Source organism: Cyprinodon tularosa, unplaced genomic scaffold, assembly GCF_016077235.1.
Source record: "Cyprinodon tularosa strain WSP-4 unplaced genomic scaffold, ASM1607723v1 ctg66, whole genome shotgun sequence".
Taxonomy (NCBI): Eukaryota; Metazoa; Chordata; class Actinopteri; order Cyprinodontiformes; family Cyprinodontidae; genus Cyprinodon; species Cyprinodon tularosa.
This window is the reverse complement of record NW_024039407.1, coordinates 4425702-4439747: the sequence shown is the minus strand read 5'-3', so window position 1 is coordinate 4439747 and position 14046 is coordinate 4425702. Positions and strand designations below refer to the sequence as shown.

Genomic DNA, 14046 nt, shown 5'->3' with positions numbered 1-14046 from the left:
TTATGGCAAAGTTCTATATCCGGAAAACCATTTGATAATTCTGGGTTGCTCTAAATTCTCTGTTTCTCTTCACATGTCTCTGCAGCAGGCTCTAATGTTTGGTTTGGTGATTGCAAAACGGGTTATTTTGAGGGAATGGAAATTCTCTACACCTCCATGCTTTAAAAAATGGCTCAATGATATGGTGTCCTGTATCTATCTCGAAGAAATTCGATACTCTTTGTCAGACAATCATGATAAGTTCCTAGATGTGTGGGGTCCTTTTAGACATATTCAAAATAATGGGTTAAAATTAATATTTTCTGGACCTTTTTTCTTTTTTTTTTATTCTTTTTTTTATTATTATTTATTATTATCTCAATACTGTCATCCTTTATTGCACTCTTCTTTTTATTGATATCCCATGTTTTATGTTGATCCGCTTGATACAATGTCTGCAGAATTATTTGTTGTCCTCTCTGACTCTGCCTCGTGCTTTAATATGCTCTATTAATATAATAATAATATAATTATTCTCTTATCAGTTCTTCAGTTTGCTGACACTGTTTTGTCTTGTTTTTTTTGTTTTTGTTGTACTTGTTTTACTGTTTTGCTGTATTTTTTTTTTCTCTTTTTTGTCTTGCCCTCTGAAAACTCTGAAAATGCATAAACAAAATAAAAAAAATAAAAAAATAACTTAAACAGAACCAAAAAGGGCAAAATTATGACAAGCCAGTTAAAATAATTTTATTTTTGGTTAAGCAATAAAAACAAAATTAAACTCAAAAAAACAAAACAGAAAGAAACCTGAAGGTTGTTTCTTGATTCCCTTTATAAAACTGGGACTTTTATTGTTTACAAAAGGATAAATTCTCTAATGACAGCAAGTCATTAGAGAAGAGCAATATTAGCCTTAATGACTTCTGTTTGTGGAGTCAAGGGGGCCACAGCACACTTCACACTCTTGCTGGGAGGTAGTTGCTGGCAGACAGATGGCAGCAGCAGTGTGTACACATCTGGACAGAGTTAGCAATAACACCAAAACTCACACATACGGAAGTTTAGAGGCACCACAGAGGAAATTCCTTCCTCTTTAGTGGGGCTTTAACATTCCTATTCTTCTTTTTTTTTTTTTGCAGCAGCAGCAGCAGCAGATTCTCTAGTTAACATCACACTTCAATATTTGAAAAACAAAACAAGTAAAATTTCAAATGTGCAAGTATTCAAAACCTCACATTAGTACAAAAATTTTGCTTTTTTTAAGTTTTACTTCATTTTTGAAAACAAAGCATTAAGTAATCAAATGTAGAAATTCAAGAGGTTTTAGCACGCACACAGAATAAGAGAGATATATCTGACCAGTGGCGGCTGGTGAAAAATATTTTTGGTGGGGCTGATACAGCCTAGTGTATGTCTCCAACTAATCCGGAATAAGAATTCAAATAAACAATTGGACAATAAATACAATTTAACAGTAATGATTTAATTAACTATATAATAAAAGTAACAGTGATGATTTTGGTCACAATAACCATGACATGAAATGTTCATATCCTACAACAGGGATGTTCTTCTGGCAAACGGGTAGATAAATAAGGATCTCACCGAATTTGGTGGAAGCTGCATCTCGCTCGTTACATTCGCCATTGTCCCTCTAATTGTCTGCACCTGCGCAGTGGGTGCAGAAGCCTGTTAAAGGGCAGTATTTTTAACGCCCCAAGACCATAAAATCCCGAGACGCTGACTGGCCATTAAATTATTAAATTGGCCTAGCAATAGTACATGATTGGCAGATTCTCTGCAAATGTGGGGCAGTCTGATCAGCGCCCCAAGACAGAGACGGTAGGAGTCTGTCTGTGGAAATCCACAAATGAATGACAGTAGATAGGGAAATGTAGTTTATATAATTTGTTTTGCTTATAGGTACACACTCTAGAGAGTAAAACTGACATTTATGAGTTAATTTGTAAAAATATATTTTACGTTTCTCTCTTTGTATCAGGGAGGGCGGTGCCCCAGCGCCCCCTATGGGCCGGCCGCCACTGTAACTGACCATTAAAGGAATAGTACACCCAAAACATGATTAGCCTTCATTTTCTACTCACCCCCATGCTGAACAACACTCTGGAGTACTTTTTTGATATCTCAAATGCATCTGGAGATCTGGGAGGCTTCTTGCTGTCTGCTGACATTCAAATAATGGAGGTCTATGGTGCCCGAGACAGAAAGGTCCATAAAAGTCCACAAAAAACGTGTCAATATTCCTCCATACTGCTCGTCCAATGTATTCCAAGTGTCCTGAGTGGGTAGCATCCAGAATTTACTCGAAACGAAGTCATTTAGAATGTTTTTAGAGCATAAACAGTAGTGTATAGGATTTCCTGAAAGCGCGCACATGCGCGCTCCCGACGCTACGGAAGCCGGCAGACCAAACCAGCGCATTCAGCTCGGCAAAGAACTCATGCTCTTCCTCAACACTGAAGTCCTCAGACATTTTTCTTTCGTTGTTTCTTTCTTTGCACAGGTAAAGAGCACATTTCTTCTTCTACGCTTGCATTATTGGCAGAGCAGACGCTGAATGCGCACTTTCATCTGGCTTGGTCTGCCGGCTTCCGTAGCGTCATGAACGCGCCCGCGCGCGCTTTCAGGAAATCCTATACACTACTGTTTATGCTCTAAAAACATTCTAAATGACTTCGTTTCGAGTAAATTCTGGATGCTACCCACTCAGGAGACTTGGAATACATTGGACGAGCAGTATGGAGGAATATTGAAACGTTTTTTGTGGACTTTTATGGACCTTTCTGTCTCGGTCACCATAGACCTCCATTATTTGAATGTCAGCAGACAGCAAGAAGCCTCCCAGATCTCCAGATGCATTTGAGATATCAAAAAAGTACTCCAGAGTGTTGTTCAGCATGGGGGTGAGTAGAAAATGAAGGCTAATCATGTTTTGGGTGTACTATTCCTTTAATGTTTGAACAATCTCTCTATAGCCCAGCCCACTTTTCTGTTGGATTAAGGTCTTAAAGTCGGGAGAAACTTTTTATTTTTATGTCTCTTGAACTATTCTTGTATTTATCTGGCCATCTGTTTTTGTTAATTCCTATCAAAAGGCTCTGTGATGGCTCATTGGTGCTTTTTGTAGCAGAAGTCTCCACATTTTTTATTTATTTTTTTCTGCAAGGCGATTCTGCAAATAGAAAAATCTGCAGAATCTATGCAAAGCATGCAAATTATATACAGAAAACCACACTATCATGATGATATGACTTTGAGTCAGATGTTTTAAGCATTAGCATCATTTATTTAACAAGGTTGTCAGTATAGTTATAAGACTTCATGCTTTGCACCTGTGTTATTATTCTAACATGCCACTTTGAGACCAAAATCGACCAAAACTGAAAGTTTCTTAGTGCTTTTTTACAGTTTTTCTGGATTGTTTACACACATTTCTGAAAACATGCCTCGTATTCTCAGAACTCTACACACAAATCCAACAAACACACACACAATGGGCAAAACCCTTCAATTCTCCTGCAAAATGAAACTTTACATTCAAAACAGTTTTATCTCTTCACAAAAGGCCATTTTGTGTTCAGATGACACACACAAACTATCATATGAACAGACAATTAAAAAAAGCATTTAAACACTGATGTGCTCAGTGTAAAACACCATTCTCCATTCATCATAATGACTTTTTGTTCAGTGTTACACTTACTACAGACATTAAATACATAAGTGCGTTGTAAAATATTTTAGAATATTGTTTTTATACTCAGAACACACAAATATACTGTAACAAACATCTTTTATTTTTCCCACAAAACAATGTACACAGTGTACATCCCAACTGACACAAAGTTGCACATACAGTGCAGAAGATTTTACTGTATACAGTTACCGTAATAATAAAAAAACAAAACAAAATAAACTATGCTGCATCCTCTCTTCTGTTTCGGTCTGGCCACAGCACCTCATCTACATCACAAGCAATGTTTTCCCTGGCCAAGCAGCGGGGGAAATATCGCCTAGCATGGCGAATCCAGCCATGAAAAGCATCAACTGCTATATCTCCACATGCGTCTTCCATAGCTTGGAAAAGGGGTATACGCGTTTCTGAATTTAGGTCGTACACTTTCCATCTCCAGGCAGAAAAAAATTCCTCAATAGGATTGAGGAATGGAGAATATGGAGGGAGATAAACATCTGAAAAGCGTGGGTGGTCAGTGAACCAGTTATGAACCAGAGCAGCCCGGTGGAAGCTTACGTTGTCCCAAATGACAACGTACCTGAGCTGCTCTGGGCCGTCTATCTGATCTGGTGGAATGAGTGTGTTGTGTAGGGTGTCCAGGAATGTGATCAGATGGGCAGTGTTGTAGGGGCCAAGGGTAGCATGGTGATGGATGATGCCATGGTCGGTCATCGCTGCACACATTGTGATGTTCCCTCCGCGCTGGCCAGGGACTTCAACAATGGCACGCTGGCCGATTATATTCCTTCCCCTCCTTCGTCTTTTTGTGAGGTTGAATCCAACCTCATCAATGAAGAAGAACTGGTGCTCCACTGCATCCACCTCCAGCTCAAGGACTCTCTGAAACACACATAACAATATCAGAAGTAGACATGGAGCGGTCTCTATTGTGAAGCACAATCATTATGATTACAATATAATAGAAAGAAATATGTATGATTTATACAATGTTGACAGTATGCATCAAAGGTGGGAATGTACTGTATAGGACGTACTTGCACATAGTTATATCGCAATTCTTTGACCCTTTCTGAATTGCGCTCAAATGGCACCCTGTAGACCTGCTTCATCCTCAGTTTATTTCTGTGCAAGACACGGTCCAGCGTTGATAAACTTACCCTATCAATATTTTGAAATATCTCATTGTTTTCTATTATTTTTCTTTGTATTTGCCGTAAGGTAATGGCATTATTTTCAAGAACCATGTTCATGATCTCTGTTTCCTGTTCAGGAGACAGAAGACGGCCCCGTCCACCTCTTGTTGGTAATCTTTCAGTTCTGCAATACAAAGAGTGCAATACTGTAAATACTGTGTAGGAATACATTTCCCAAATACTCGAAACACAATGTCCTACAGAACAGTCCACAGGTAATACTGTACTACTGTACTCATTGAGTACTGTATTGATATGCAGTACTGCAGTTTTGTAGTGAGAGTAGATTTCTTACCTATTCTCATTGCGGAAAGTCCGGATGATGGATGCTACAGTGTACCTGCTCAAATTTGGCTGTACTCTTTGCCCAGCCTCCCTCATTGTTAGGCCATGGTTGACCACATGGTCAACCAAAGTTGCTCGGATCTCATCAGAAATGATTGTCCTTGGCCTTCCTCGTCCTCGTCCTCCCCATCGTCCTCCTCTTACTCTCACTCCTCTGGCTCTGGCTCTGCCTCTGTTTACAACATTGGCCTCCATTGCTCCAAAACAGAAGAGCTCACCTGTTGCCCTTCTATGCTAAAGCTCTGATTGCTGAGTGGAAACATGTGTGTTAGGTGTTTGCCCATGTGAGGAGTCAGTGTGCATAGTAGGGAAATTAACTTTAGAGTTTTGAATAACAGTGTGTTCCTTGTGAAAACAAAAGATTTTCTTTATGACAATTGTGTGTAGAGTTTTGGAAAAAGTGTGTTTTAGAACTGCAATTTGAGTGTAAAGCAGGAATTGTGCTTGTAGTTTAGCAGAATTGGTTCAGGGGGTTGGTGCATGAGTTACATTTTGTGGTCATTGTGTTTCAAGTACCAATATTTGTGTGTAAACAATCGAGAAAAACTGTAATATATCAACAGATTAACTTTTTGCCCTGTATTTTATTTAATTTTTTATTTTTTGGTTTCATTCTTTTGTTTGGTGACCGATAAAGAAAAAACAAAACACTCTTCCCCCGCTTAAAATGTTGATCTAAAACTGCCGCTCCTTACTGTATTAGACACATCTTAACAGCACCAGGTTGGACCCACTTTAGTTTTCAGAAAATGCCTTATATCTCTATTACACGGAAAGGTATCAAAAACATCCCTCATATTTTTCTCCACATTGTCATGATGGCATTACACAGTCTGCCATCAGACTGCTGAATGTTGAAAAAAAGCTGAATGTTGGGAAACTGTAAATCACATCACAATCCTATGTTGACATTTGATCACTTCTGCACTTAAATGGAAATGTCTGGAGAGTTGTACAAAACAAAATTTCTTTTTGTATACACACTTTTGTATACAAAATGACAATAAAGTTTGTCTAAGTCTAATTCTAGGTAAAGTAGGTCTTAAAGCCTATTTGCCCACTTCTGTTCCATTCTAAATCCGAATAGATATTTTTCCCCATTAAACTGTTGCACGCTGGATATTTTCTCATTAAACATCATCTGTAACCCCAAGAGGTAATATCCATGCCATATTACAACCACTTTAAATCCCTGTCTTCTCCCTTTTAAAGCTTGGTTTGAGATTCCCCACGTCTTGCTCCTTTTAGGGATTTTCTTTCAGAATTGTAATTGTTACATTAATGGCAGCCGGTTTAACCCCACCTTCTCTGTGCTAAATACCCCTGACTTAAAAACACTGACATTTCTCTCAAAATCCTTTAGAAAATAACTGTTATTATACCATTTCAGCTCCTATTCTCTTAGATGTTTAAAAGCAATGATAAAAGTTTAAAACCTCATAATGCAGTTTCCTCGTCTTCTGTAGCAAATCAAACCCACTTAATTTAGATAAAGTAGCGTAAAATGTAAGCAACCTACGAAATATTTTCACTTTTTGTGTGGGAAAATGCAAATGTAAAGCAATCCTCAGACCCTTTGTCAAGTTGAAGTCTCAGCTTTAACACAGCAGGCAGGAATAAACTGATATTCATATTTCAGGCAGCTGTGTTACTTGTAATGCAGATACTTAAGACCACCTGTGAATAAACTCAGTTTATTATTAAATAAGTAATATATGCACAGCTGGTTTAATTAGACACTTCTACGCAATCTGGATTTGGGAGGAAATCTACAGCAAAAATCAACAGATATCTCAAAATCAGCAGGGAGAGCAGAGCTGGACACTGAATAAGACTGCCCCCTGGTGGTAGGTGACCCTCAGGTGACCACTTCTCTTCACTGACACCTTCTGCTGATGAGCAGCATTATTGCTCAGTAAGAAAATCATTTGCCCAGCCTTGTATTCACAGGGATTATTTGTCATACGTTTAATAGACAGGCGCAGACTTCCTGCCTGAAAAAGAAATTACCGTTAAAAGAAAAATCTTGGTTAAACTTTACAACAAAAGGCAGCAGCTCAGCGTGAACCTCAGATGTATAGCATTCATAATGGATGCTCTTTGATGTTCTCTACAGCGGAAACTATTAACTCAAGCGCTCCCTTTCATCTTCTTTGCACTCTTGTGAGGCTGAATGTGCCCATGCTTAAAGTTTAAGAACCTGGTGCTGATGCTCCTCTGAAGTATCAAGAGAAGCTGCCAATGCAGCAGGTTTAAAGTATCAAAAGCAGCTTTTACTTAAAACTTGAAAACAAGAAACATATCTGTAACCACTACTAAACCAAAAAGTCAGCAGTTATGGATTAGAATAGCATTAATAAGGGTTTGAATGATTTATTACGGTAGGAAGTCTTTCCATTGCTGTTAATGCATTGCTAAACAGTTTGAATTGAAATGCTTTCTTCAGTTCATATTCAAATGATTTCATGGATGTTCTGCAACATAAAATAATCTTAAAATCCTCCATATGGCTGAGAGTAAGTTATTAATTCAACAGATATGATTTTTTTTTATTATAACATCTTATACATAACATAATTTACATATGAAACTAGATACAATATTCAAATATACAATAGTCATTTAATTTGAATATCATGAAAAGGTTTATTTATTTAATTTGGAAACTTGTCTCTCATATCCATTCATTACTCTCAATTCAAGTGTTAATATCATTTATCTAGATTATTATAAATGACAACTAATAAATACTCCTAATTCCGTATCTCAGAGGCTTAGAAAAATATTTAAAACAATTGCATAAAACATTGGATGGTGGACTGGTGCAGAAACAGCAGCCTAATCCTGAATGTGGAGAAAACAAAGGAGATCATCGTCGACTTCAAGAAGAACCGGCCTAACCGTGCTCCACTGTGCATCAACAGCTCAGCTGTAGAGGTGGTCAGCAGCACCAAATTCCTGGGGGTGAACATCACAGACAACCTCAACTGGCCTATGAACGCCACCTCACGGGTCAAAAGGGCACATAAGCGGACCAGCAGGTGGCGCAGTGGTTGGCGTGCAAGACCCATGTACGGAGGCCTTAGTCCTCGATGCAGCCGACCCGGGTTTGAATCTGACTTTTGGTCCTTTGCCCCATGTCTCTCTCCCTCTCTTATTCCCCCTTTCCTGTCAGCCTACTGTCTAAAAAAAATGTGCTGTAAAAACTGAGAAAAAGGGCACAAAAGTGCATGTACTTCCTCCGAAGGATGCCTCCACCCATCCTCCAGACCTTCTACAGAAGCACAATAGAGAGCGTTCTGACCAGCTGTCTCAATGTGTGGCGTGGAGGCTGCAGCATCTCAGACTGGAAGAAGGTTAGAAGAGTGTTGAGAACTACAAAGATGGTCATCGGGGCTCCTCTTCCCTCCATAAAAGACATTTCTTCCGAGCGCTGCATTTCTCAAGCCCGTAACATTATAAATAACCCCTCTCACCCCCACCATGGACTGTTCGCTCTGCTGCCCTCTTGAAAGAGGCTTCGCAGCATCCGATGCAGGCCCAGCAGATTCTGAAATAGCTTCTTCCCCACTGCCTGACAAGGCACTCCAAACCATCACTGACTGTGGAAATGTGACACTAGACCACACGCATCATGAATCTGTGCCTCTCCTCTCTTCCTCCAGGACCCTGATTTCCAAAAGAAATGCAAAATGTCCTTTCATCATAGCACATAACTTTGGACAACTTCGCAGCAGTCAAGCCTTTTTTGTCTTTAGCTGAGGCGAGACTTAAGCATTCTCCATAGTTGACCCTAAGCAGGTACTTTTACTCAGGGACGGCATTTTCAAACCCAAATATCTAAAACTGGTTGAGGCTTTAAACCTTTCCACTACATAACAGAAACAATAACTTTACCTGGGAGTATATATGTACAACCTTAAAAATTGTAATATGGTCTCTAGATCATTAGTTGATCTCCTGTCAGATTTCAAGTGCCAGTGACATGCTTTCCCATTAAATGAAGAAAGTGGAGGGAAACACATTTAAACATAAAAAAACTGGGCAGTATTTGACATTAAATTGTAATTATAGATGCAATGAAAGAGAATAATGACAAGTGTGGGAAGATATTAAAAAGTAACATAACATTCATCTTTTTCCTAAAAAGGAAACAGTGTTAGTAACTCAATTACTGCACAATGAAAATAAATATTGACTGATCAAAGTAACTTCCTGTTGCTTTTTATGAGCTAAAATGTAGAAAAGTTTTGATAATCATCCTGCCATCAGAACTTTGAATACAACTAGAAGTTAAATGATGAAAATCATGTTATATTAATAAATGAATTAAACAATCAAAAAAAGAATTCTAAATATGAAAACATTAAATAATAATTGCAGCATTTTTGTGTACGGTTGGACAATGATGTTGCAATATAAATATGTAGATGTTATTTTTGTTTATAATAGAAGAACAGTTAAGAGAAATTATTTAGAACATCTTGTTATTCCAGAGTCATGGAATTTAATTGGCTTAAAAAAAATAATTCTCAAGCATTTCAAGCAATTTACATAAAAGAAAACTTTTGCAATAAAATTAAACGGGTAACTATTCCAGTAAAAAAGAAGGTCTGTGTAACTTCAGTATTTATATGTAAAAAACATAAACAATTGAAATTTAATAAAGTCTAATCAATTCAGATCAATTTCAGAATATGCGACCAGCCTATTTTAAATTCTATTGCATAGGAAACTAATTTCTTACCAGGCTACAACGACTAGAGATGGAAATTTAGTAACAAAAGTTAAAATTTTGGGGGTTTTCTGAATTACAAACTTAATTGGTATTCACATTTGAAATATTTAAAGCTAAAAACTGTGTAAGTATTAGAATTATAATAAAAAAAAAACTTTTTAGAACTGTCAACATTGACTTATTGAGGTATGGGGCAACATATATAGAATGTACAACGTACAAAACCAAGTTTGTTGCAAAAAATAGACTTATATACACTCTCAATGATTGAGAACCTACAAATAAACTGCTTATTGAATCAAATATCATAAAATTAGTTAATTAATTAATACGTTTTAGTTTTTAAATGACATTAGTTATGTCTTGAGCTATTAAGAAACTATTAGCAATTAATTTACACTAAATTCTTTGTTTTGAACTCAAGTGAAGGGAAAGTGTGACTTGAAAAGTAAAGTATGGACTAAGATTATGTAAAAAATTTGATGAGGAGTTAAAAAGATGCTCTACAATAAATGAATTACAATGAGTTTATAAGGAGAAAATATTAAGTCCAATACAGTTTTGAGTAAATGATAAGGAGAGTGATATATGGTGATGTATATATAATCTAGAAGAAGACGGTAAAAAAATTCAAAAATCTTTTTATTAATAATTCTTTGAGTTTTTGCTGCCTGTTTCATTCAATCCATACCAGGCTAGAGTGTAAAAAAACATAAAAAAAAGCCAAAGCATCCAGTCTTTGGATGTTCTTAGACAGATATTATGAGATGCTTCAAGAACAGAGCCTTCCTCATTATACATCACCATTACAAGTCTGGACAATTGATACAAAGCTGAAAGGATACCTGTTTTCTTCTTCATGCCAAATTCTGGCTTTAACATCTCAGTAGTACACAGCATGTAGCCTCAGTTGTTAATTACGTTTTGTTATTTTGCCTAACTTGTGTTTTTTTGTCAGTGTGACGAAGATGCAGCAAACCGGTGAAACTTACATGTAAATGCACACATTTCCTTCAAACATTAGCCACTGTAACACCTGCTGCCAGTGAGCCCGCACTTCACGCAGACTCGTTATTTAAGGCCTTACCCAAAACATACCATGGGATGGCACTTAATGTGTTGGACCCTGGCCCACCTCGTTAAGTGCCACACGGTTGGCCCACCACATTAGAACGCACACACGGTTAGTATAATGGGACATTAAAGCACATTTGCTCATATTTATATATATATATATATATATATATATATATATATATATATATATATATATATATATGTATATATATATATATATATATATGTATATATATATATATATATATATATGTATATATATATATATATATATATATGTATATATATATATATATATATATATATATATATATATATATATATATATATATATATAAAATAGTCAAGAACCCACGCTATGGCCTCAGATATAATAAATCCACCAGGATACAAACTGGAGACCCCAAGGTCAAAATGGGAGCCACCTCCCATGTTGGTGGAGAATGACAGAGCTGAGGTCCTGTGGGACTTCAAGATAGAGACAGAGAAGGCAACTCAAGTTGATTTATATAACCCAATTCAGCACAAATTCAAAGTGCTTTATATGAATTAGATATTAAAATAGAATAATAAAAATAAAAGCAAAATAGGTGCTAATAAAGATAAAAAAGCATAAGTAAAACAAATAAAACGTTTGGACCACAACCTTAAACTAATAATACATCAGTTAACAGTTTATTTTTTCAGCTCTAAACAAATGGGGTTTTAACTTTGACTTAAAAGAACTCTTTTAACTTTCAGCACTTATGCATAGGAGCTAAATGCTAAGGCAAAATAGTTATGGCCAACCGAGCAGACAATGTGATCACTGCAGGCAGTAGAGGACGGCCGTAGTGATTGTCATGGCCATCTGAAAATGATGGAAATATCCAGAATAAACAACATGAAAAATTGCAGAAATACCAAAGGCTCAAGGAAGAACTTGAGTGAGCCTGAAAAGGTGAAGGCAACTGTAGTGCCTGTGGTCAAAAGGGGAATGAGGACAATAACCCCTACACTGGAAAAGTGCCTTCAATACATACAGTACCTGGAGAAACATCAGAGGTGTCAGTCCAGAAATGCACAGTTCTAGGGAGAGCTAAGATACTTCGAAGAACCCTCATGCTCCAAAGCCTTGATGATTTGGGTACAAACAGGACCCAAGGTTTTCCAGAAGAACCTTGTTCAATCATAACACTGGCCCCTGCCCTAAATGAGTGCTTTGTCCTCGCAATGCCTCCTGGTATTAGGTGTCTCCTATCCGCAAAATGAGCAGACAACCATCTTTATTTACTCTGTGGTCCAGTTCTGATGCCCATGCTTCCATTCCTGTTGGTTTCAGAGGGTAGAAGGTGTGAGTCTCTGATGGAGCACCGCTTTTGCAGCTCTAAATGGACAAAACTTAATGTTTGTTAGGATTGGCTTCAGTGCATCATTGCTTTGACTCTGTTGCTGATTCACTGATGTTTCTTTGTTGGACCACCTTCAATTGTCACAGGCTGGTTTACTGTAGGAACACCTTACAAGATCTGCAGTTTTAGAAATGTTCTGACTCTTTTGTCTATATTCTATATCTGTCATCAATACCACTGGTAAATATTCCAACTTTTGGGTATTTCCCATCTTCTACTCTCACTGTTTCAAGTAAAAACATTAAACTTCTGAGCTGGGTAGTAATTAGGTTTATTTCCTGAATCCTTTCAGCACTTTTTTCCCTATGCCAAAAACCCTGAATCAACCTCTGATGTTTGCAGAAGCCTCACTATCATCAGGTCACCTAATGAAGATAGGAAACCGATTCAAAATCACTGGTCACCACAAGAGGGCAGCACATTACAATATTAGTGTATTCATTTGAAGATAAGAAAAAGTGACATTTGAGTATCTGCTTTACATCTTCTTAATTTACTTATTCAATATTCTTTTCTTTGCTTGACATTTATTAACATCATTTGATTATTAAGAAGACATTTCATTGCTTTATCTGCAATTATATAAAAAAAAACAATAACATAAAATGCAGGTACTGCACAGGCAGCTGGTGGATACTATCTTATCCTTTTGCCTATTTAGATTTGATAATACTAGGTGTCGCTTACTTTGAAAATGATCTTAATTGTGGATTTATTTAGAAGCAATCTTTGTTGCCAGGTTACTGATAACTGGAATGAAACGAATTATTCCACTACAACGACTAAAGATGGAAATTTAGTAACAAAAGTTACAATTTTGGGAGTTTTCTGAATTACAAACTTAATTGATATTCACATTTGAAATATTTAAAGCTAAAAACTGTGTAAGTATTAGAATTATGATAAAAAAAAAAAATTTAGAACTGTCAACATTGACTTATTGAGGTATGGGGCAACATATATAGAATGTACAACGTACAAAACCAAGTTTGTTGCAAAAAATAGACTTATATACACTCTCAATGATTGAGAACATACAAATAAACTGCTTATTGAATCAAATATCATAAAATTTGTTAATTAATAAGTTTTAGTTTTTAAATGATATTAGTTATTTCTTGAGCTATTAAGAAACTATAAGCAATTAATTTACACTAAATTCTTTGTTTTGGACTCAAGTGAAGGGAAAGTGTGACTTGAAAAGTAAAGTATGGACTAAGATTATGTAAAAAAAAATTGATGAGGAGTTAAAAAGATGCTCTACAATAAATGAATTACAATGAGTTTATAAGGAGAAAATATTAAGTCCAATACAGTTTTGAGTAAATGATAAGGAGAGTGATATATGGTGATGTATATATAATCTAGAAGAAGACGGTAAAAAAATTCAAAAATCTTTTTATTAATAATTCTTTGAGTTTTTGCTGCCTGTTTCATTCAATCCATCCATACTGGGATCGGGTTCTTCTATAATAAAAACTTAAACATTATTTGAATCTATATACATTTGCTCCAAAACATTGCAGGATACACTTTTTATTTGAAAAGCGGTTTGCAAGCGAAGATAATCTTGTAATAATGATGGTGATGATTCCTGACAGCAGC

At 36.5% G+C, this 14046-nt stretch overlaps 1 protein-coding gene across 1 annotated transcript; it reads right to left on the bottom strand.

Annotated features, from left to right (window-relative positions):
- Positions 1-3916: 3916 nt before the first annotated feature.
- LOC119799353 lies at positions 3917-5445 on the bottom strand. Its single transcript, XM_038309194.1, has 3 exons — positions 5186-5445; positions 4732-5014; positions 3917-4576 (listed from the first exon to the last, which is right to left on the bottom strand). Exons 1-3 carry the CDS (start codon positions 5428-5430, stop codon positions 3917-3919), a joined length of 1188 nt encoding a protein of 395 aa, XP_038165122.1. The 5' UTR covers positions 5431-5445.
- Between the last annotated feature and the right edge of the window lie 8601 nt (positions 5446-14046).

Bases quoted from the DNA above. Each gene is read 5' to 3' on its own strand.
- LOC119799353 (XM_038309194.1), bottom strand. From the start codon at position 5,430: ATGGAGGCCAATGTTGTAAACAGAGGCAGAGCCAGAGCCAGAGGAGTG. The intron at 5,015-5,185 runs GTAAGAAATCTA...TTTGTATTGCAG, and splicing joins ACTTTCCGCAATGAGAATAG to AACTGAAAGATTACCAACAA. The intron at 4,577-4,731 runs GTACGTCCTATA...TGTGTGTTTCAG, and splicing joins TGCGATATAACTATGTGCAA to AGAGTCCTTGAGCTGGAGGT.